At 40.0% G+C, this 26,634-nt stretch overlaps 1 protein-coding gene and 1 pseudogene across 1 annotated transcript; one reads left to right on the forward strand and one right to left on the reverse strand.

The window, feature by feature from the left end:
• Nucleotides 1-26,634, forward strand: part of LOC115152484 (zinc finger protein 850-like) — an 89,298-nt pseudogene that overhangs the window by 18,217 nt on the left and 44,447 nt on the right.
• On the reverse strand, nucleotides 57-24,829 carry LOC115152506 (zinc finger protein 850-like; the record flags this gene model as incomplete). The annotated part of the gene is made up of 4 exons (XM_029697365.1): nucleotides 24,818-24,829; nucleotides 22,502-23,298; nucleotides 17,829-18,196; nucleotides 57-679 (listed from the first exon to the last, which is right to left on the reverse strand). Coding segments are annotated over exons 1-4 (1,800 nt in total), but the record flags the coding sequence as incomplete, so codon positions are not given.

A 26,634-nucleotide genomic window follows, 5' to 3' on the forward strand; every position in this document is an offset into this window, starting at 1 on the left:
CCTGTGTGTGTTCTCTTGTGTGATGTCAGATGGCCAGATTGACCAAATCTCTTCCCACATTGATCACAGCTATAAGGTTTCTCTCCTGTGTGTATTCTCTGGTGCACTGTCAGCTGGCCAGATCTACCAAAACTCTTCCCACATTGATCACAGCTATAGGATTTCTCTCCTGTGTGTATTCTCTGGTGCACTGTCAGATTGCTAGATTGACCAAAACTCTTCCCACATTGATCACAGCTAAAAGGTTTCTCTCCTGTGTGTCTTCTCTGGTGTAATATCAGACCCCCAGACTCAGTAAAACTCTTCCCACACTGATCACAGCTATATGGTTTCTCTCCTGTGTGTGTTCTCTGGTGTGATGTCAGATTGCTAGATTTACCAAAACTCTTCCCACATTGATCACAGCTATAGGGTTTCTCTCCTGTGTGTGTTCTCTGGTGCACTGTCAGATTGCTAGATTGACCAAAACTCTTCCCACATTGATCACAGCTATAAGGTTTCTCTCCTGTGTGTCTTCTCTGGTGTAATATCAGACCCCCAGACTCAGTAAAACTATTCCCACACTGATCACAGCTATATGATTTCTCTCCTGTGTGTGTTCTCTGGTGTGATGTCAGATTGCTAGATTTACCAAAACTCTTCCCACATTGATCACAGCTATAGGGTTTCTCTCCTGTGTGTGTTCTCTGATGAATTGTAATGCCTGATGAGGTGAATCTCTTCCCACAGTCTGAGCAGCAGTTAGATTTCTTCCCTGTGGGTCTCTGCTGGTGTTTCTTGAGGTGTTCTGATCTGGAGAGACTCTTCTCTGCCTCGTCAGCATCATGAGGTTGTTGAGGCTCCCCAGAGGACCCACGGTAGTCCCGTCTCTCTCCTGTGTGAACAACAAAGTCAGACAGACGGTTAAAGGCCCACAACAGCAGAAATCCATTGTTTATTTTAGGTAAAAAGGGATGACGAAATCAAATCAAATGTATTTGTCAGATCATACCCATGAAGTTGTACAACAATTGACGTCTGTTAAATTATTTGACCATTACCACAGTCAACTTAGCAACAATCATATTTTGTCTTGTTTTCACATTAGTAGTAACTAGAAATAAGTTATTCATGTTGTTGAAACTCTAAGCAGTGTGCCAGACGACTTTTGGTCTCCAATATAGGCCCCTTTCTGTGTTTAATAAAATTGCGGCACGAGGGCAATGCGCATGCAATTTGATTGCAGAAACACCTCCCTGCTAATGAGGAAACCACTAGTTATGGATGTAGTATATCTGGTAATGAGGAAACCACTAGTTATGGATGTAGTGTATCTGGTAATGAGGAAACCACTAGTTATGGATGTAGTATATCTGGTAATGAGGAAACCACTAGTTATGGATGTAGTATATCTGCTAATGAGGAAACCACTAGTTATGGATGTAATATATCTGGTAATGAGGAAACCACTAGTTATGGATGTAGTATATCTGGTAATGAGGAAACCACTAGTTACGGATGTAGTATATCTGCTAATGAGGAAACCACTAGTTACGGATGTAGTATATCTGGTAATGAGGAAACCACTAGTTATGGATGTAGTATATCTGGTAATGAGGAAACCACTAGTTATGGATGTAGTATATCTGGTAATGAGGAAACCACTAGTTATGGATGTAGTATATCTGGTAATGAGGAAACCACTAGTTATGGATGTAGTATATCTGCTAATGAGGAAACCACTAGTTATGGATGTAGTATATCTGGTAATGAGGAAACCACTAGTTATGGATGTAGTATATCTGGTAATGAGGAAACCACTAGTTATGGATGTAGTATATCTGCTAATGAGGAAACCACTAGTTATAGATGTAGTATATCTGCATGGAGCAAAAATGGTGAGCAAAGATTTTAGCTTTTCACAATGTATTCTGAATATTACAGCGCAAGATCAGGAGTGCTACTCAAGGAAACTCACATTAAGCTCTGTGTCTATTCACTAATTCACCACTGTGGGGGAAAACTCAGGGGAGTTCTCATAGGCTGACAGCAAAAATAGCCTCCATTTGCAGGTTGCTTATGAGTGCATTTCACATTACTTTTGGATTATAATTGTAAGGCTCGCTTGAATCTCCTGCTTAATATGTTTGTGTTATTGTCACAAATCAACTGCTTTATACTTAAAAAACACTTCAACCAGTAAAATGCTCCTTGGCTAGCTTTTCCATCAGCCTGACAATGAGGGTTTGTACACTAAGTGTTTAACAAACAATAACATAGTAGAGGTCGACCGATTATGATTTTTCAACGCCGATACCGATTATTGGATGACCCCCCCCCCCCCAAAAAAAAACATACCGATTAAATCGGCCGATTTTAAATATATATATTTGTAATAATGACAATTACAACAATACTGAATGAACACATTTATTTTAACTTAATATAATACATCAATAAAATCAATTTAGTCTCAAATAAATAATGAAACATGTTCCATTTGGTTTAAATAATGCAAAAACACAGTGTTGGAGAAGAAAGTAAAAGTGCAATATGTGCCATGTAAAAAAGCTAACGTTTAAGTTCCTTGCTCAGAACATGAGAACATATGAAAGCTGGTGGTTCCTTTTAACATGAGTCTTCAATATTCCCAGTTAAGAAGTTTTAGGTTGCAGTTATTATAGGAATTATAGGACTATTTCTCTCTATACCATTTGTATTTCATATATCTTTGACTATTGGATGTTCTTATAGGCACTTTAGTATTGCCAGTCTAATCTTGGGAGTTGTCAGGCTTGAAATCATAAACAGAGCTGTGCTTCAAGCATTGCAAAGAGCTGCTGGCAAAAGCAGGAAAGTGCTGTTTGAATGAATGTTTGAATGAATGCTTACGAGCCTGCTGCTGCCTACCACCACTCAGTCACCGCTCAGTCAGACTGCTCTATCAAATATCAAATCATAGACTTAATTATAATATAATAAACACAGAAATATGAGCCTTAGGTCATATTCAATTTAATATCGCTCTTCAACGACCCAGGAAGGGGTGGAGCCAAACAGGTGTTGTACCTCGTTTCCCTCCTTCAGGGAACAGTAATTGTAGTCAAAGTTACACTCCCCTTCAGTCGGTCAACTTCGGTACAACATACTATAGGGAAATACAATCATTCCCTATGCCGACCCAAACGGACACTAAATGAAACGGCCCCTGGCAGACCACCCAGACCTGACCCCGCAAGATGCGTCAGTTTTGTCGATTTATTAATTGTCTTTTGTTTGAAACACTCCCGTCAATGTTGAGTAAGAATGCACACCTTATTAAGCATATAGAAGTAGGACTAGTCTACCTGGCCTGTGTGCAAATGTAGGCCTATAAATGTGCCCATTTGGGGATGTCTGATAGTATTTCTGATTGTCTTAATGCACCACCACTAATGAGTTGGAGCTTCTCAAAGTAATTTTCTCTTCACCTCAAACAGCAAGTAAACAAAGTCTAATCAAAATCAATTGCAAATGACAATAGTTCCTCAAAGTATTTAAAAAAAATATTTCCAGCTCTCACCCTTTCGATAACCACTCGGCATAAAAGGGAAAAATGTAATGCTCTGATCCAGTGGAAATGTCATAAAATACCTGATTACTTCTTATCCTTTGCACAAATAGCCGACAGCTGTGTCTGTCCAGAACTCACTGGCCGGGAAACTCTGAGGGCCCAGAATATTTTATACAATGTTGCAAGCTTGCTATCACAAGTTTAGGAGGACCCAGTTGATAGTTGATATGTTTCAAGTTCGTTGTAGACAGGCCATGTGCAGCAAATGTGATTTATAGGATATTTTCTACCTGCAGGCTGCAATGTTTTTATTTGTTGGCTTTATGTAGGCTATTTTTACATTGTTGGCAATGGCAGTAAAAGTTCCTTTTAGATTTGTATAATTTTCTTTTAGATTTAGATAGAATGTAGATTAATCACAGACAATGATTTTAAAATCTTCCATGAAAATGTGCATATGAAAATCCTAACTGGCACCAGATCAGTAGAAATGGTCAGATAAATTGCCACTCGAAATGGAAAAGGTTTGAGTCATCCCTCGAGTCATTTGTGTGTCTTAATTATTTGGTCAAACAGCGTGCTTAAAGCATCAGACCAGTTCAGTACATATAGTTGATTTTATTAAAACACATGGGTTGTGTCTATATATGGAAAAATATACATAACATTTCAACCAATCGATTGGTAGAAAGAACAGGCAACTCTTGGTTGACCAAGATTTATTTTAGGTGGGGACAGCACTAGAACATGATTTTGGGGCCCCTGAGTGGTGCAGCGGTCTAAAACACTGTATCTCAGTGCTTGAGGCGTCACTACAGACACCCTGGTTCGAGTCCAGGCTGTGTCACAACTGGCCGTGATTGGGAGTTACAGTGAGGGAAAAAAGTATTTGATCCCCTGCTGATTTTGTACATTTGCCCACTGACAAATAAATGATCAGTCTATAATTTTAATGGTAGGTTTATTTGAACAGTGAGAGACAGAATAACAACAAAAAAATCCAGAAAAACGCATGTCAAAAATGTTCTAAATTGATTTGCATTCACTGTTTGGGGCATCGCGACTGGTTACCTATTTTGATGTGATATGAAAGTATTATTTGAAATAATTTTGATGTGATATTTAAGTATTGTGTGAAATTATTCTGAATTGATATGAAAGTACAGCGATTTATGTTTCTAGAAACGTATCGCAATTGAGAATCGATTCACATTTAGATGGAATATTTGACTATTTTAGCTGCCAGAGCCAGTCTACCTCTGAAAATAACATACAGTCCTTGGACCTTGAGGAGTAACGGGGGCAGCAATCAGCAGTAGAAACAATAACAAAGCGTACTCCCTGCCTGTTTCGGTAAAAAGCTGAGGGATGGGGATGGAGAAATACAACCATCCATGATATCAACATTATAGTTTTAACCATGTTTTGAGGATATACAGTGTTTGTTTATATTTACTGACAAACATTGGAGTAAATAAATGCTTATATTTTGGGTTCTGATGGGGTACGACAGTTGAACTAAGCTCATGAGGCATTTATAAGTGATTTATTCAAGAAACAGATGGGTACATATCATTAATGTATAAGTCCCAAAATGGATGTAACAACTGCTGATTGTCCCTTTCAGAGAACATATTGGGCTAATCTAATAGGAGATATTGAGGACTACAGTATTTCAGGCATTGTCATTGGATGCATTTGATCAATTGTTAACGTGTTGTTGATGGTCCACTCTTGATGTTCTACACGTTACAGTGTAGCTTCAGCCATTCCTTCAGAACAACATTAAAGTGTAGAACCCCTTTACTGCATATTGGTTCAACGACTGCAGAGACGGTACTTACTGGTGTTAAACAGATCTCCAACCTCCTCTTCTTCCTCCAATGTGACAGTCATCTCCCCTTCCTCCTCTTTCACTCCAAAAACTGCTTCCTCCTCTTCTTTTACTGTAACATCCTCCTCCTCTTTCACTCTGAACGCGTCTTCCTCTTCTTTCACTGTAACGTCTTTCTCTTCTTCTTTCACGGTAACAGCCTCACCCTCTACTTGTTTTTGTATTGTAACATATTTCTCTTCCTCCTCCTCTTTCACTAGAGCTTCTTTCTCCGTCCAGCAGACCTCTTCTTTAGCAGGAGAGTAGCTTAGTGAACTCATGGTCGGGGATGTTAGCTAGCTAGCATTAGCGACTAGCCTAGTTCTAAGCTAACTTAGCAAACCAGCTAGCTGACAAACAACGTAAAAATATAATTAAATGGGCCAACAAGTACATACGACAGAAGTGTGTTTAATACACAGCGACTAATATACACCAAAACAGTGTAAAGAGCGTGAATGTTGTAGCTATGTTTGCTAGAAAGCTACCGAGGTGTCTGACTAGCTGTTGTTGTTGAAGGAGCGTCCCGTCCACTAGATTATACGTCACACTGGCAGCATCGCCTGAACCTAAAAGACGCACATCGCCATCTGCTGACTGGAGGGGGCAACGCAGTTGAGGAACCAAACGTTTATTTTTCATTTATTTCAGAAAAGGTTAATATTACATTAAGTCGTTCAAAGAGAAGCACGTGTTGATTGATTCGTGTTTAATAAGTGAGATGTGAAAACAAACTTTACACCCACTACATATTTTCATTGAACCATACTTCTGACATGGATCATTTTGACCCCAGAGGCATATCTTTTATCATAGCCAAAATGTGGTTTATTCCAGTCTTCAAATTTTTCATGTCCATGTCAATCAATTTGTTCTTAATAAATCTAAATCATGGTTTAGTGTTTCTGTGTCAATATGGACTTTTAACAAATTCAAATCCTTTGGAGTCATTTTGACCCCAGCCAAAAGCACCTTTGATAAATAGGACGTTTATTTCAAATCAAAATCAAATCACTTTTTATTGGCCACATACACGTGTTTAGCAGATGTTATTGCAGGTGTAGCAATCGTTCTCCTGTATATTATGAGTACAACGACTGCAATTAGAAGGCATCATGTTAATGTTACTACTTAGCTTCGGCTGTTGGAAATCCTGACGAACCATGTCCAGATAAAACCTCCGGGGTGAAAAAGTTGAATGAAAAAAGTTGAGTGAGGGAAAAACACAAAATATACGGTAATGAAAAAGTAAAAACCGTAAAGTTGTCAGGTAGCAAAGTAAGGTTGGCAACAAAATGCACAGCAGCACGTAAACAAGTCTGCAAGTTGTGACGTCAACAAAATGCGCCAAATGATCCATTCAACCAGAGGGTGGAGGGGCACCTGTATCAGTGGTTTTGAACAGATAGACACCTGCAGACACACAGTATAGTGCTTCCCATGTACTCTCCTAAGATTGGACTTTTCTATACCACGTATCACGACTGTGTACAAAACTGCCAATGGTAGAAAACTCTGCCAGAGGTAGAAAATTCTGCCAATGATATAAAACTCTGCCAGCGGTATAGAGTGCATTCGTTAAGTATTCAGACTCCTTCACCTTTTCCACATTTTGTTACGTTACAGCCTTATTCTAAAATTGAATAATTATTCCCCCTCATCAATCTACACACAATACCCCATAATGACATCACAATATCCCATAATGACATCACAATACCCCATAATGACAAACCAAAAACAGTTTTTTTTTTTTACATTTTTGCAAATGTATTTACTTAAGTATTCAGACCCTTTGCTATGAGACTCGAAATTGAACTCAGATGCATCCTGATTCCACTAATCATCCTTGAGCTGTTTCTACATCTTGATTGGAGTCCACCGGTGGTAAATTCAATTGATTGGTTTGGAAAGGCACACACCTCTCTATATAAGGTCCCACAGTTCACAGTGCATGTATGAGAAAAAACCAAGCCATGAGGTCAAAGGAATTGTCCGTAGAACTCTGAAACAGGATTGTGTCGAGGTACAGATCTGGGGAAAGGTACCAAAAAATGTCTGCAGCATTGAAGGTCCACAAGAACACAGAGGCCTCCATCATTCATAAATGGAAGACATTTGGAACCATCAAGACTCTTCCTAGAGCTGGCCGCCCGGCCAAACTGAGCAATCGGGGGAGAAGGGCCTCGGTCAGAGAGGTGACCAAGAACACGATGGTCACTCTGACAGAGCTCCAGAGTTCCTCTGTGGAGATGGGAGGACCTTCCAGAAGGACAACCATCTCTGCAGCACTCCACCAATAAGGCCTTTATGGTAGAGAGGCCAGACGGAAGCCACTCCTCAGTAAAAGGTAAATGGCAGCCCTTTTGGAGTCTGCCAAAAGACACCTAAAGGACTCTCAGTCCATGAGAAACAAGATTCTCTGGTCTGATTAAACCAAGATTGAACTCTTTGGCCTGAATGCCTTGGCACGTCACGTCTGGAGGAAAATTGGCACCATCCCTATGATGAAGCATGGCGGTGGCAACATCATACTGAGATGTTTTTCAGCAGCAGTGCAAGTTTTCCACTGATATATGACCTTGAGTCGGAGTCTCGCTAGCTGCTGTTGACTGATTGTGTGAAAGTTCAATAACATAGCTCGGGCTCGTTGCTCTGCTCTCCTGTCTGCTTGTGTAAGGAGTTTACAACAAAGGAGTTGTTTTACCGGGAACGTGTCTCTCCGGTAAAACATGTACTTTGCCATGATTGTCAGTTATGTAGCTGCTCTACTGATAATCTCAGTGTGTCCTTGCTGGGATGACACAATCAATCTACTGCCGGAGAATATCAACACCAAACACATTGGTTCACCGATCCACCGGAGTGGACAGTACACAGCATACCATAATGTTCTGAATAATGGCCAAGTCTACCTCGCTCCCTATTCCACTGAACCACTTAGGCGTAACAAACACAAGTCCAACATTTATCGGAAACTGTTAAACTACCTGTTCACTACCCTGCTGCTCTCCGGGGATGTGCAACTTAATCCTGGGCCTAACATCACCGAGCCAGCGATACACACCGGAGTGGAAAGCAGGGGATGGCCTCGTCCACTGATCGTCGCCGCTGTGGAAGTAGGTGAGTGCTATCGTCCCATGGTTTCTCTCGACTCACCCGGCTCCAGGATAGATTTTTGACTCTTCAAACATACCCAAGCCGCTATATGCGATCCCTGACTTTGCTTCTGGTACGCAAGCTGTTTAATTAGTTCTCCGCATCCAGTGCAAGCGGGAGGAATTGTTAATTCCGCTACCGAACTGCCCCTAATCAAAACGGCCTAAACCCAGCTGTCAGAAAACACAGAAAAGTTAACTTTTTTCAATGTGTCAATCACTCTCGAGTCATCTGGGACCCACGAGCTAAGCCCAAGGGACTACTAGAAGGGCACTTGAACATTCGTTGTGTCATTCCAAAAAGTGATCAAATTCAACATCTACTCACAGACTCCAACCTTGACTTCCTCTGCCTCTCAGAGACATGGCTCCATAAAAACTCTCCATGTGCTGCTTTGATTGTGCCTGGCTACAATGTTTTCAGGGGAGACAGGATTGAAGGAAGAGGAGGGGGTCTGATGATTTACATTAAAGAACATATCCAATGTAAACAAATTGAGTGGTCATGTGATAATGAACTACAATGTATTGGCCTGAACGTTACACTGTCTCCCCAAATGTCCTTGACCCTTATTGGAATGTATAGACCACCTTCCACCAAAAGGGTGTTTTTTGATCAGTTTAATAACATGCTTAGGGAATGTGATTTTGGGAAGGAGGTCATCTTAATGGGAGATTTTAATATTAATTATGAATCAAATCAAATGTATTTATATAGCCCTTCTTACATCAGCTGATATCTCAAAGTGCTGTACAGAAACCCAGCCTAAAACCCCAAACAGCAAGCAATGCAGGTGTAGAAGCACGGTGGCTAGGAAAAACTCCCTAGAAAGGCCAAAACCTAGGAAGAAACCTAGAGAGGAACCAGGCTACGAGGGGTGGCCAGTCCTCTTCTGGCTGTGCCGGGTGGAGATTATAACAGCACATGGCCAAGATGTTCAAATGTTCATAAATGACCAGCATGGTCAAATAATAATAATCATAGTAGTTGTCGAGGGTGCAACAAGTCAGTAACACAAGAGTAAGTGTCAGTTGGCTTTTTCATAGCCGATCATTGAGAGTATCTCTACCGCTCCTGCTGTCTCTAGAGAGTTGAAAACAGCAGGTCTGGGACAGGTAGCACGTCCGGTGAATAGGTCAGGGTTCCAGCAGGTCTGGGACAGCAGGTCTAGGACAGGTAGCACATCCGGTGAACAGGTCAGGGTTCCATAGCTGCAGGCAGAACAGTTGGAACTGGAGCAGCAGCACGGCCAGGTGAACTGGGGACAGCAAGGAGTCATCAAGCCAGGTAGTCCTGAGGCATGGTCCTAGGGCTCAGGTCCTCCGAGAGAGAGAAAGTAAGAGAGAATTAGAGAGAGCATATTTAAATTCACACAGGACACCGGAAAAGACAAGAGAAATACTCCAGATGTGACAGACTGACCCTAGCCCCCCGACACGTAAACTACTGCAGCATAAATACTGGAGGCTGAGACAGGAGGAGTCAGGAGACACTGTGGCCCCATCCGATGATACCCCCGGACAGGGCCAAACAGGTAGGATATAACCCCACCCACTTTGCCAAAGCACAGCCCCCACACCACTGGTGTGAAGACAAGTCTTGTAGGAAAACCCTCAAACGGATCACTAATACCTTTGACCTTACACTGCTAGTTAAACGGCCAACCAGGGTGACTTGTTGCTCTAAAAAACAGATTGATTTGGTGTTCAGTAATAAACCAGAGAGAGTGACTAAATCATTCAATATGGTTACTGGGCTATCTGATCATAATCTGACACTTATAGCCAGAAAGCTGTCTAAGAGCAGGTTTAACCTCTCTACTGTTAGAAAGCCGGATCAACTAAGAATACCTAAGAGGGAATTAAACTATTTTGAAAACGCAATTAATGGAATTAACTGGAATGATCTCTTGTCCTATACAGACGTGGAAGCTGATAGTGAGGTTTTTCTATCCACAATCCAGGCTACAATAAATGGTTTCCTAAAGAAAATCAAATCCAAACCTGGCCAAAAGAGCAATCTTCCTTGGCTAAATGGAGAAATCTGGAAATGGATGAAAGAACGAGATTATGCTCTAAAATCAGCCCTAAAATTCAAATTAGAGCATGACAGACGTAGGTTTACCATGTTGAGAAATAAGGTGATAAAAGAAATCAGACAGGCCAAGGCAAACTTTTTTATTAACATAATTGGTGAGGCAAAGGGAAATTCTAAATTGATCTGGGAGAATCTAAAAAAGTTAACAGGGAAAGACCATAGTAACACTGCAAAAAGACTAGAAATCATGGTGAATAACAATCTAACACAGGATGCAGTCGAAATAGCAATAGCCTTCAATTCCTACTTTATTGACTCTGTCAAGGTACTGACACAGAACCCCTCCACTGGTTTCTTGGGCTCAGTGCTAGTAAATGACACTCAACCTGTCTTCATCATAAGGGAGGTTTCTGAGTCAAAGGTGAACAAGGTGATTAGCTCACTAAAGAACTCTAAATCCAAAGATGTGTTTGGGCTGGACTCTACCTTTCTTAAAAACTACAAAGAGTCACTCATTGGCCCCATTACTAAGGTCACCAACACATCTATTGGTCTGGGGGTGTTTCCAAGGGTATGGAAGTCAGCCATTTTTAAATTGGGCGACCCTGCTGACGTGAGTAACTACAGGCCCATTACTATACTACCTGTAGTGTCGAAGGTTGTTGAAAAGTGTGTAGCAGAACAACTGATTTCCCAGCTCAACAACAGCCCCTTCACATTACACTCCATGCAGTTTGGCTTCAGAGCGAAACACTCCACAGAAACGGCCAACTGCTTTCTTCTGGAAAATGTGAAGTCCAAGATGGACAAAGGGGGCGTTGTTGGGGCTGTGTTTCTGGACCTAAGGAAGGCTTTGATACTGTTAACCATGAGATTCTCATCACAAAATTGTCCAAGTTCAACTTTTCTCCCGATGCCTTGAGATGGATGAAATCATACCTTGAAGGCAGAACTCAGTGTGTCAGAGTGAGCAATGAGCAGTCGCCCACTCTTAGCTATGATGTGGGCGTGCCCCAAGGGTTAATACTGGGGCCCCTCCTGTTCAGCCTGTATATTAATGATCTGCCTTCTGTCTGCACTGGGTCTGAAGTTCAAATGTATGCAGATGATACAGTGATATATGTGCATGCAAAGAGCAAACAACAAGCTGCACAAGAACTCACTATGGTAATGGTCAAGGTTACAAAGTGGCTCAGTGACTCGTGTTTGCATCTCAATGTGAAAAAAACTGTTTGCATGTTTTTCACAAAGAGGGCAACAGATGCTACTGAGCCAGATGTCTGTGTCAGGGGAGAAGCTCCAGGTGGTATCTGATGCTACTGAGCCAGATGTCTATGTGTCAGGGGAGAACCTCCAGGTGGTATCTGATGCTACTGAACCAGATGTCTATGTGTCAGGGGAGAAGCTCCAGGCGGTATCTGATTTTCAGTACCTTGGCATCATACTTGATTCCAACCTCTCTTTTAAAAAGCATGTGAAAAAGGTAATTCAAATAACTAAATTCAACCTAGCTAATTTCCGATTTATACGAAATTGTTTGACCACAGAGGTAGCAAAACTGTACTTCAAATCGATGATACTCCCCCACTTAACATACTGCTTGACTAGTTGGGCCCAAGCTTGCTATACAACATTAAAACCTATTCAGTCTGTCTACAAACAGGCTCTCAAAGTGCTCGATAGGAAGCCCAATAGCCATCATCACTGTTACATTCTCAGAAAGCATGAGCTCCTGAGTTGGGAAAATCTTGTGCAATACACCGACTCATGTCTTGTATTCAAGATCCTAAATGGCCTAGCTCCCCCTCCACTCAGTATTTTTGTTAAACAGAAAACCCAAACATATGGTAGCAGATCCACAAGGTCTGCCATGAGAGGTGACTGTATAGTTCCCTTAAAACCTGTTGGGGATAGGGGGCAGTATTTGCACGGCCGGATAAAAAACGTACCCGATTTAATCTGGTTACTACTCCTGCCCAGTAACAAGAATATGCATATAATTAGTAGATTTGGATAGAAAACACTCTAAAGTTTCTAAAACGGTTTGAATGGTGTCTGTGAGTATAACAGAACTCATATGGCAGGCCAAAAACCTGAGAAGATTCCATGCAGGAAGTGTAAATCTGATTTGTGGAATCACCTTCAACACTTTGCCTATGAAACACACCGTGAGTTAGGATTCATTTAGCACTTCCTAAGGCTTCCACTAGATGTCAACAGTCTTTACAAAGTGGTTTGAGTGTTCTCCTGTAAAAACTGACCGAACGAGAGGCCTGGAAAGTTGGTCATAGGCGGATGGCCATGTCTACTATGATGCGCATGCGTGTGGGGACCCTTTCTTTCCGAAACGTTTTATAAGACAATGCAATCGTCCGCCTTGAATATTATTGAAGTTCTGATTGAAAAAGGCCCTAAAGACTTATGCTATACAACGTTTGACATGTTTGAACGAACGTAAATATTTTTTTTTGCTCTTTCATGGCGACAAGTCCCGCGGGCTTCGGTACATTTTGAGTAGCCTACAGAACGCGCTAACAAGAAGGAGCTATTGGGACAAATTATTAACTTTTTCGAACAAAACTACATTTGTTGTGGACCTGGGATTTCTGGAAGTGCCTTCTGATGAAGATAATCAAAGGTAAGTGAATATTTACAATAGTATATTTGATTTTAGATGGTTCCAAGATGGCGCTAACATGTATCGCCTAGCCTATTTTTCTTAGCATAGCACCTCGTTTATTGCAAAGTGTGATTTCCCAGTAAAGTTATTTTTAAATCTGGCAATGTGGTTGCATTCACGAGATGTTAATCTATAATTCTTTGAATGACAATATTATAATTTACCAATGTTTTAGAATAGTAATTTTGTAAATTGTAGCGCTGATTCACCGTTAGCATTTGAGGGAAAATATTTTCTGAATTTCACCGCCACTGTAAAATGCTGTTATTGGATATAAATATGAACTTGATAGAACAAAAAATGCATATATTGTCTAACATAATGTCCTAGGAGTGTCATCTGATGAAGATTGTCAAAGGTTAGTGCATCATTTTAGCTGGTTTTCTGCTTTTGGTGACGCCCGTCTTTGCATTGACAAAACATTACACACAGCTATTTTCAATGTACTGTCCTAACATAATCTATCTTTATGCTTTCGCCGTAAAGCCTTTTTGAAATCGGACAACGTGGTTAGACTAAGGAGATGTTTATCTTTCAAAGGGTGTAAGATAGTTGATTGTTTGAGAAATTGAAATTATTCGATTTATTCTGTTTTGAATTTCACACGTTGTATCTTGTCTAGCAATCCTGTTAACGGGATCTGAACGGGAAGGGGTATCACCAACAGGTTAGGAAAAGCACCTTTAGTAAATCCGCTTTCTCTGTGAGAGCTTCCCATGTCTGGAATACACTGCCATCAGACACACATAACTGCACCACATATCACACTTTCACAAATTGCATGAAGACATGGCTAAAGGACAATCAGATGTGTGAACATAATCACTGTGTATTGCCACTTTCCATGTTGTCTGTTGTCTGTAGCTTGTGAGGTGTGGAAACACTTTGTTGCTTTTATGGATTTTGTCTTTTTGTTCTACGTTGCTCTGTCTGTATGCTACATCTTGCTTGTCCTATGTCGCTCTGTCTGTATGCTATGTCTTGCTTGTCCTATGTTACTCTGTGTGTGCTCACTGTTCAATGATTGTCTATATTGTAATTGTTTTTAATAACCTGCCCAGGGACTGCGGTTGAAAATTAGCCGGCTGGCTAAAACCGGCACTTTTACTGAAACGTTGATTAATGTGCACTGTCCCTGTAAAAATAAAATAAAATCAATATTCGTGTAATTTCTCACCCATTTTGTCTGTATGAAAGTTAATTTCCCCCCAGACACACACATTAGTTCTTTGCTATTATGAAGGTCATTTGTGTAGAATGTACTTTTCCCCACTACTCTTTACATTGCTTATGATGGAACACGTCATCAATGAAGACTTTTTCAGAGCCTGATGAGCTGCTAGAATGGATGGTTAGGGCTGACAATCACATTCTTCTCTAACAACCCCACATACAGATTGGTATAATTAGAAGCTATTTTTTAAACTACAATGACCATAATGACCTGCGTGTCTACTTGTCTTGTTTGTGTTTATTTTACACCTGCTTTGTAAAAGAGATAGCATTGACCATCGTGCATTCTTCTATCTGGCATCCTTGGGACATCCCTACCCTGAACCCTAACCTTAACCCCTAACCTTAACCATTTTAAATGTCAACTTTAATGGGCTAGGGACGTCCCAAGGATGTATCTCTACCTAAAAATACATGATCTAAATGATTGATCGTTGGTATTCAGCAGTCATAAAGCCATATATACTTTAATGAACCATTAAAACTGTGATTTTGGCAGACAGCATAGACAGCAGCTCTACACTTTATTGACTGACTGATCCATTCATCCTTCCATCCCTCCTCAGCCTTCCTCTCCTCTGAAGACCCAGTGAGGGTGGAGCTCAGTCAGAGAGCTGTTGAGGGACTGGTTAGGAAGAACACTTCTACATCCAGAGAGGTGAGAGGTCACACATGGTTTAGATGGTAAATATTTATGTCCCCTTAGCGGTTCATCACGTCAGCAAAAGGGAATATGTTCCATCATCCATGTTTATTTACATTAGTGCAAATTGTCCACTGATATTGGTGTAATTTCTCACCCCTTTTGGCTGTATGAAAGTTAATTTCCCCTCAGACACACACATTTGTTCTTTGATATTATGAAGGTAATTTGTGTCAAATGTACCTTTCCCCACTCATTCACCCGATCTCTTTACATTGCTTATGCATATTTGGTGGCCTGACTGCATCCAGACTATGTCAAAGGCCCATCCTGGTAGATCTGAACCTAATGCAGCTTGGAGTGATCAGATGACAAAAGTCACATTTAGGTGCCAGGTGTAACTGAGGCCATAGATGCTCCATATCCATTACTTTCAGTGTTTTATATAATATGACTAAATGTGTTTGTGTTGCAGGGGCATTTATAATTTTCAGCATATGTACTGGGTTGGTTGAAAAGTGAAACAAAATTGACATACCATGCACTATTTCGACAGTAAAATATACTGAATGTATACTGTTTTTCATACTAAGATGGACAAAGATACATGTTGCTTTTGCACAGATTTCCTCATTGGTTTTGCAAGGGTCTATTGATTAATCAGTCATTGGGTTCATTTGTTTTACAATATGTTCAAATCAAGCTTTATACAGCACATTTCAGACATGGATGCAACACAATGGCTTCACAGAACGAAACAAAAACATTGAAAATAAACAGAAATATTTAGTACATTTACACAAACATATGAGGATAAAAAACAATAACTGAAAGGTTAATGAGCATTCTAAATAATTTTAAGGAAATGCAATTGATTAAAATATGAACAATTGGATGCAATATCCAAACCAAAATATAAGCTTGTTTTACCACATTGTTTGTTATTACGTTTCCCAACATGAAAAATCTAAAGTGTTGCTCAAACAGAAGAGGAACTAACAAAGAGTCACTGACAACAACCACAACTAAACAGGTGGGGTTTTAGAAGGGGTTCTGATAGACACTAAGGGGGTGTCCACTGGAAGTTGACTAGTAACAACAACTGGGACCTAAAAGACACCCACCATGAGACACACTAAATCTGCCCAAGAAGAGACAAACAAAAGAAAAACCCACACCAAACTTAAAGACAGGAAGCAAACCAAAAAGGTGGAGCAACTAAAGGTGTTGACTCTCCACATCTATCAAGACAACTGGAGCACTGGGCCAGACACTCTTAAATAGAACCTGGACCAGCTCAGGTGAAACACCTTCCCACTAACGAGATGGACAAGCCAGCACAGGTGTAACACATACTGACTAACGAGGTGACACCAATCAGTGCGTCCTACGTGCTAACGAGCTAGATGTGCTAACGAGCTAGACGGGCTAACGAGCTAGACGGGTTAACGAGCTAGACGAGCTAACGAGCTAGACGTGCTAACGGGCTAACGAGCTAGACGTGCTAACGAGCTAGACGTGCTAACGAGCTAGACGAGCTAACGGGCTAGACGTGCTAAAGTCCAACCTCAAAACATAAATGGAAAAACCAACGCCTGTAACACCTTCCCCCTTTAAGACAACAAATATATCCTATATTTTTGTTGGAAAAGTTTGCTCACCACCAACAGAGAACAACCTCCATTTCACATTTTAATCAACTACAATGCTTCACCTTCTACAATATAATCACTGGCTGTCAACAATTAAAAACAAGAAAAAAACACGTATTTCTAAATAATAATATACAATAGTATTATTTTTCTCATTTTTCTTTCTATAGAATCCTAAAACTCACTAGCTTCTAGAACACTAGTCTTCCTAAAACTCACTAGCTTCTAGAACTCAAGTCTTCCTAAAACACACTAGAACTCTCTTTCTAAATCCCACTAGCTTCTAGAACTCTCGTCCCCTTGGAACGAGCCCAAACAAAATTCATCTCCAATAGGAAAAACGTGCAGTAAAAATAAATAAAGATCCATGGCAAAGCACTGGCTAAACGCAAAACACAAATCTTATATAGATTTGGGGGGAAATCAGGTTGAATCTGCTCTTCAAACTAACACAACAAAACAAAAAACACATGGAAATGGAGATATCTTTTACCTCACTGGTTAGAGGACAACCTGCAGAAGACGGTCAGCTACATTTTGGAGTGATGCATTTAAATTTAGGGGTCGCTGAACAAAGGAACACAACACTTATTTGTCATCACTCATTAATATCATGTTGAAATCAATTGTACCGAGAAGAGGGAGATGAGGTTGCACGTCCTGTTAAAACTAACAGCTCAAAAACCACACGGAATCTGGGAATAATGTGTACATCCCTGGTTAGAGGACAATTTGCAGAAAACAGCCAGATACATTTTGATTCAAGTGCGTCACCAACATGGTAAGTGTAACACAACTCTTTTTTTGTTAATCACTTTTTATTAAATCTCATAAATAGTAACTCTTCCATTTCAGAGCCTGGATTTTCCCCCTGAGGCTAATATCCATATCATGTTGAAATCAATAGAACAGGGGACAAACGTTTAGGTTCTACATTGTGACATCATTAAAATACTCCTACTACAATGTTTAAACATTCTACATTTTATTTCACTGATATCATGAAACAACTCCTTCATGAATTTTCTGATGTTTAATCAGATCTCTTTTATCAGAGTATCTCTTACCACATTGATTACAACTATAAGGTTTCTCTCCTGTGTGTGTTCTCCGGTGTAGTTTCAGCTCTCCAGATCGAGCAAAACTCTTCCCACATTGATCACAGTTATAAGATTTCTCTCCTGTGTGTATTCTCTGGTGCACTGTCAGCACTCCAGATCGAGCAAAACTCTTCCCACATTGATCACAGTTATAAGGTTTCTCTCCTGTGTGCATTCTCTGGTGATGAGCCAGAGTGCTAGATGCAGCAAACCTCTTCCCACATTGACCACAGCTATAAGGTTTCTCTCCTGTGTGTATTCTCTGGTGTAGAGTCAGATTGCATGATCTACCAAAACTCTATTTACTCTCAGATTCAAACATGATGATTAACATCAACGATCAAGTCAGCTGCTGACCCCTCACAAACAGGGCTGCTGGACCCTGCCCAGAGACAGCAGAGATCCCATTCCACTTTCTAGAGTCTTCAGAGAGCCTATGGAAGCCTTAGAAATTGTCACGTTACAGCAGATATACTGTATTTTCGATAGATAGGCAAAAGAAGCACCAGGAATTGTCAGACAGGCCACTTCCTGTATGGAATCTTCTCAGGTTTTGGCCTGCCATATGAGTTAGGTTATACTCACAGACACCATTCAAACAGTTTTAGAAACTAGAGTGTTTTCTATCCAAATATACTAATTATATGCATATTCTAGTTACTGGGCAAGAGTAGTAACCAGATTAAATCGGGTACATTATTTTCACCCGATCGTGAAAATAGTGCCCCCTAGCCCTTTAATTAACTTCTTGACGAGGTTGCTAGGTGTTGGGTTACGGTTGCTACAATAGCTTTCTCTATGAATTTAAGAGTGGTTACATTTCTCCTTCCCCCATCCCTCAGCTGTTTACCAAACCAAGTCACTGGGCAGCCATTTTGTTTCTGTTTAAAACCTAGGTTGTCCCTTTAAAAAAGCCACACAATCAATCAACCAATCTGCAGTTCAAACACTGTTTTGGTAATAAGATGATTATGGGGTTGGAGAAATGTAACTACTTTCAAATGCATAGACAGACCTATGGATGCAAGGACTGACCATCCATGATATCAACATGATAGTTTTAACCATGTTGAGGCTATACAGTGTTGGTTTACATTGTTTCTAAACATTGGAGTAAAAAAAAGCTTATTTGGGGTTCTGATGGGGTACAACAGTTGAACTAAGCTCATGAGACATGTGTTATATTCTTCAAGAATCAATGGCTATAAATAAATTATTTAAAAGTCACAATATGGATGTAGCTATTGCATATTTCTGCTAAAACACCAAACATCAGTTCAACAACTGCAGAGTTTGTGCCTCTGTATTTAAGACAGTACTTACTAGTGTTAATCAGGGAACGGTTTCTCAAAACCATCTTATTGCTAAGTTCACCGTTAGAACCATTGGACGCCTTAAGATGCGTTTGGGAAACCGGGCCCAGATATCCAGTTTCCTCCTCTTCTTTAAGAGTAGTCTTTCTCTTCCTCCTCCTCTTTCACTCTGAACCCGTCTTTCTCTTCTTTCACTGCAACGTCTTTCTCTTCTTCTTTCACTGTAACAGCCTCACCCTCTACTTGTTTTCGTATTGAAACAGCCTCCTCTTCCTCCTCCTCTTTGACGAGACCCTCTTTCTCCGTCCAGCAGACCTCCTCTTCTTTAGCAGGAGGAGAGTAGCTTAGTGACCTCATGGTCGGGGATGCTAGCTAGCTAGGCTAATGCTAACTTAACCAGCCCGCTAGCTGACTAATAACAACACCGTAAATATGAAATTAAAACGGATAACTAACAAGACGACAGAAGTGGGTTTAAAACACAGTGGCTAATATACACGAAAGCGTCTAAAGAGTTTTATTGGTTCGGCTATTTTGTCTAGCGAGCTACCGAGGTGGCTGAATAACTGTTGCTGCTGTTGAAAGAAGAGTTCTGTCCACTACATTATACGTCACACCAACAGCATTACCTTAAATTCCCAGACCGCCATCTGCTGACTGGAGTGGGTAACGCAGTTGATTAAAATGTATACTTTATTTTCAGACAATTTTGATTGTAGGAAGATTTTTTTACTCACCAGTGTAACAACACAGTGTGGTTAAAGACTTAGTAACTGAGTTGTAGTCACGATCTGGTTCCCTATAAGTACAAAGAGTTATGTTTTTGCGTTATTACAAATGTATTAACTTATTTCGGGAAATCTTCTAAACTACCCACAATGCACTATTTTCCAACGTCATATGTATTATCAACTCTATGCTACCGAGTTTGTATGCCAGTGTAACGGTGTAATGAAGTTACATTTAAAACATTTATTTAACCTTTATTTAACCAGGCAAACCAGCTAAGGACAAATTCTTATTTACAATAACGGACCCGGGTCTGTAGTGATGCCTCTAGCACTGAGATGCAGGGCCTTAGACTGCTGCTCGTGTGTTTACATTACAGTCAGTGATAAAGGTATGGGATTCTGGGTAATCCACAGCAGATTTATGGAGAATTTGAAAAATTGGGTGGTCCTGTGATAGAAATGTATAAAGTTGACATTAGATCATAAAATCCACCTTTTACATCATAAATTAGCAATTTATGTTTTAGTAACTTCTGTTGTTGGTTTGGCCTCTCTTTATATGTTATTTGCCGAATCTCAGTTTTCCATGTGGGTTTTATGCTAAAGTTCCCTCTTTCAAGTTGGTAGCAAACTGGAAAATGCATCTTCTATAGGATTGCTATTTATATCCTGATCATTCATCCACACTGCATCTTCTATAGGAGTGCTATTTATATCCTGATCATTCATCTTCACTGCATCTTCTATAGGAATGCTATTTATATCCTGATCATTCATCCACACTGCATCTTCTATAGGAGTGCTATTTATATCCTGATCATTCATCCTCACTGCATCTTCTATAGGAGTGCTATTTATATCCTGATCATTCATCCACACTGCATCTTCTATAGGAGTGCTATTTATATCCTGATCATTCATCCACACTGCATGTTCTATAGGAGTGCTATTTATATCCTGATCATTCATCCACACTGCATCTTCTATAGGAGTGCTATTTATATCCTGATCATTCATCCACACTGCATCTTCTAAAGGAGTGCTATTTATATCCTGATCATTCATCCACACTGCATCTTCTATAGGAGTGCTATTTATATCCTGATCATTCATCCACACTGCATCTTCTATAGGAGTGCTATTTATATCCTGATCATTCATCCACACTGCATCTTCTATAGGAGTGCTATTTATATCCTGATCATTCATCCACACTGCATCTTCTATAGGAGTGCTATTTATATCCTGATCATTCATCCACACTGCATCTTCTATAGGAGTGCTATTTATATCCTGATCATTCATCCACACTGCATCTTCTAAAGGAGTGCTATTTATATCCTGATCATTCATCCACACTGCATCTTCTATAGGAGTGCTATTTATATCCTGATCATTCATCCACACTGCATCTTCTATAGGAGTGCTATTTATATCCTGATCATTCATCCACACTGCATCTTCTATAGGAGTGCTATTTATATCCTGATCATTCATCCACACTGCATCTTCTTTAGGAGTGCTATTTATATCCTGATCATTCATCCTCACTGCATCTTCTATAGGAGTGCTATTTATATCCTGATCATTCATCCTCACTGCATCTTCTATAGGAGTGCTATTTATATCCTGATCATTCATCCACACTGCATCTTCTATAGGAGTGCTATTTATATCCTGATCATTCATCCACACTGCATCTTCTTTAGGAGTGCTATTTATATCCTGATCATTCATCCACACTGCATCTTCTATAGGAGTGCTATTTTTATCCTGATCATTCATCCTCACTGTGTGTCTCATCAATGCAGGTAATTTATGACATGTATAAAGTATGTGTTTTGGAGTGATGCATTTAAATTTAGGGGTCGCTTATCAAAGGAATGCAAAACTTATTTGTCATAACTCATCAATATCATGCTAAAATCATTTGTGCAAGAGGAGGGAGATGAGGTTGCACGTCCTGTTAAAACTAACAGCTCAAAAACCACACGGAATCTGGGAAAAATGTGTACATCCCTGGTTAGAGGACAATTTGTAGAAAACATCTAGCTACATTTTGAAGTGTTGCATTTTGATTCCAGTGGGTCACCAACGTGGTAAGTATAACACAACTCTTTTTTTGTTAGTCACTTTTTATTAAATCACATAAACACACACAAAAAATGCATGAAATGAAATGTATGAATTCACTACTGTAAGTCGCTCTGGATAAGAGCGTCTGCTAAATGACTAAAATGTAAATGTAAATGTAGTAACTCGTTCAATTCAGAGCCTGGATTTTCCCCCTGAGGCTAATATTCATATCATGTTGAAATCAATTGAACAGGGGACAAACGTTTATTGTACATTGTGACATCATTAAAATACTCCTACAATGTTAAAACATTCTACATTGTGACATTAATTCATTGATATCATGAAACAACTCCTTCATGCATGAATTTTCTAATATTTGATCAGAGATCTTTTATCAGAATATCACTGGTCACAGCTACGATGTTTCTCTTGTGTGTGTGTTCTCTGGTGTTGTACCAGGCTGTTTGACTGAGTAAAACTCTTCCCACATTGATTACAGCTATACGGTTTCTCTCCTGTGTGTGTTCTTTGGTGTCGAGTCAGATTAAAAGAACCAGTAAAACTCTTCCCACATTCATCACAGCCATAGGGTTTCTCTCCTGTGTGTGTTCTCTGGTGTGATATCAGGTTGCTTAACTGAGTAAAACGCTTCCCGCATTGAGTACAGCTATAAGGTTTCTCTCCTGTGTGTGTTCTCTGGTGTGTAGTCAACTTGCTAGACATAGAAAAACTCTTCCCACATTGAGCACAGCTATAAGGTTTCTCTCCTCTGTGTGTTCTCTGGTGTCGAATCAGATTGCTAGAACCAGTAAAACTCTTCGCACATTCATCACAGCTATAGGGTTTCTCTCCTGTGTGTGTTCTCTGGTGTGATATCAGGCTGGTTGAACGAGTAAAACTCTTCCCACATTCATCACAGCCAAAGGGTTTCTCTCCTGTGTGTGTTCTCTGGTGTGATATCAGGTTGCTTAGCTGAGTAAAACTCTTCCCACATTGAGTACAGCTATAAGGTTTCTCTCCTGTGTGTATTCTCTGGTGTAGAGTCAGATTTCTAAATGCAGTAAAACTCTTCCCACATTCATCACAGCTATATGATTTATCTCCTGTGTGTGATCTCTGGTGTGATATCAGGCTGGTTGAATGAGTAAAACTCTTCCCACATTGAGTACAGCTATAAGGTTTCTCTACAGTGTGGATTCTCTGATGAATTATAATGCCTGCTGTCGAGTTGAATCTCTTCCCACAGTCAGAGCAGCAGTGAGGTTTCTTCCCTGTGGATCTCTGCGGGTGTTTCTTGAGGTGTTCGAATGTGGAGACACTCTTCTCTGCCTCTTCAGCATCATGAGGTTGTTGAGGCTCCCCAGAGGATCCACGATAGTCACGTCTCTCTCCTGTGTGAATAACAAAGTCAGACAGATGATTAAAGGCCCAAAACAGCAGAATCCACTGTAAAAGGTGATTCCAACAGCGGAGCCATGATATACAACAATTGACGTCTGTAATGAATGTTACAATTATTTAATTGTCTTAAAATGAGCAAGAATAGTCATATTTAGTCTTGTTTTCACATTAGTAGTAAAACTGATGATTGTAGGCTAGAAATAAATTATTAAAGTTGTTGAAATCCTAAGCAGTGTGCCAAACGACTTTTGGTCTCCAATACAGGCCCCTTTCTGTGTTTGCTAAAATTGCGACACGAGGGCAATTTGGTTGTAGAAACTCCTCCCTGCTAATGAGGAAACCGATAGTTATGGATGTAGTATATCTGGTAATGAGGAAAATTACTAGTTATAGATGTAGTATATCTGGTAATGAGGAAACCACTAGTTATGGATGTAGTATATCTGGTAATGAGGAAACAACTAGTTATGGATGTAGTATATCTGGTAATGAGGAAACCACTAGTTATGGATGTAGTATATCTGGTAATGAGGAAACCACTAGTTATGGATGTAGTATATCTGGTAATGAGGAAACCACTAGTTATGGATGTAGTATATCTGGTAATGAGGAAACCACTAGTTATGGATGTAGTATATCTGGTAATGAGGAAACCACTAGTTATGGATGTAGTATATCTGGTAATGAGGAAACCACTAGTTATGGATGTAGTATATCTGCCTGGAGCAAAAATGGTGAGCAAAGATTTTAGTTTTTCACAATGTATTCTGAATGTGAATAGGGGAAAACTCAGGGGAGTAACCTCCATTTACAGGTTGCTTATGAGTACATTTCACACTACTTTGGATTAAAGTTGTAAGGCTCGTTTGAATGTCCTGCTTAATATAATGTTTGTGACATCATCGCAAATCAACCGCTTTGTACTTAAAAAACACTTCAAACAGTAAAATGCTCTTTGTCTAGCTTTTCTATCAGTATGAAAATGAGGGTTTGCACACTGTTTGCCAAATTGGCCCATAACTTCACCTAACAACAAACATACCTATGTAATGAACGAAGAAGCACTTTGGTTGTTGTTGCATGACACACATAGTGTCCTCTAGGACCCATAACAATAACATAGACCTACTGTAGGACCCATAACAATAACATAGACCTACTGTAGGACCCATAACATCACCTAACAATAACATAGACCTACTGTAGGATCCATAACAATAACATAGACCTACTGTAGGACCCATAACAATAACATAGACCTACTGTACGACCCATAACTTCACCTAACAATAACATACCTACTGTAGGACCCATAACTTCACCTAACAATAACATAGACCTACTGTAGGACCCATAACTTCACCTAATAATAACATAGACTTACTGTAGGACCCATAACAACAACATAGACCTACTGTAGGACCCATAACTTCACCTAACAATAACATAGACTTACTGTAGGACCCATAACAACAACATAGACCTACTGTAGGACCCATAACTTCACCTAACAACATAGACCTACTGTAGGACCCATAACATCACCTAACAATAACATAGACCTACTGTAGGACCCATAACTTCACCTAACAATAACATAGACCCACCGTAGGACCCATAACTTCACCTAACAATAACATAGACCTACTGTAGGACCCATAACTTCACCTAACAACAACATAGACCTACTGTAGGACCCATAACTTCACCTAATAACAAATATAGGAAAATAGCTCTGTGTGTTGTACAATAGCCTATCCATCAAGGAACAGTTCTCTACACATTATGAGCAAAGTATCTGTGTGCAAACAGACTAACGAGACCCTACTGTAAATGAAACAGACAATAACACATTATAAACATCAATTTGTTAGGGATGTTGGATCCAACATGGAGCACAGCATAACTGTCTTTACCAGAGTAATGAATGAAGAAGCACTTTGGTTGTTGTTGCATGTCGTTGAACTAAGGCACGTGTTATATTCTTCAAGAATCAATGGCTATAAATAAATAATTTAAAAGTCACAATATGGATGTAGCAATTGCATATTTCCCCTTTAACACCACACATCAGTTCAACAACTGCAGAGTTTGTACCTCTGTATTTAAGACAGTACTTACTAGTGTTAATCAGGGAACGTTCATCGTTAGAACCATTGGACGCCTTAAGATGCGTTTGGGAAACCGGGCCCAGATATCCAGTTTCCTCCTCTTTCATTCTGAACGCGTCCTTCTCTTCTTCTTTCACTGTAACAGCCTCACCCTCTACTTGTTTTTGTATTGTGACATCCTCTTCCTCCTCTACTTGTTTTACTGTAACATCCTCCTCTTCCTCCTCTTTCACGACAACGTTCAGCCACAGTCCCTCTTTCTCCGTCCAGCAGACCTCTTCTTTAGCAGGAGGAGAGTAGCTTCGTGAACTCATGGTCGGAGATGTTAGCTAGCTAGGCTAATGCTAACTTAACCAGCCCGCTAGCTGACCAATAACAACACCGTAAATATGAAATTAAATCGGATAACTAACTAGACGACAGAAGTGGGTTTAAAACACAGTGGCTAATATACACTAAAGCGTCTAAAGAGCTTTATTGGTTCGGCTATTTTGTCTAGCAAGCTACCGAGGTGGCTGACGAACTGTTGTTGCTGTTGAAAGAAGCGTTCCGTCCACTAGATTATACGTCACACTAACAGCATCGCCTTAAAGCCCCACATGATGTATTGTTACACCATGTAGGAGCAGTATAGACCTAGTCTGTTCATTATATACATCTACATGATGTATTGTTACACCATGTAGGAGCAGTATAGACCTAGTCTGTTCATTATATACATCTACATGATGTATTGTTACACCATGTAGCAGCAGTATAGACCTAGTCTGTTCATTATATACATCTACATGATGTATTGTTACACCATGTAGGAGCAGTATAGACCTAGTCTGTTCATTATATACATCTACATGATGTATTGTTACACCATGTAGGAGCAGTATAGACCTAGTCTGTTCATTATATACATCTACATGATGTATTGTTACACCATGTTGGATCAGTATAGACCTAGTCTGTTCATTATATACATCTACATGATGTATTGTTACACCATGTAGGAGCAGTATAGACCTAGTCTGTTCATTATATACATCTACATGATGTATTGTTACACCATGTAGGAGCAGTATAGACCTAGTCTGTTCAT

This window comes from Salmo trutta, chromosome 17, assembly GCF_901001165.1.
Source record: "Salmo trutta chromosome 17, fSalTru1.1, whole genome shotgun sequence".
NCBI lineage: Eukaryota > Metazoa > Chordata > Actinopteri > Salmoniformes > Salmonidae > Salmo > Salmo trutta.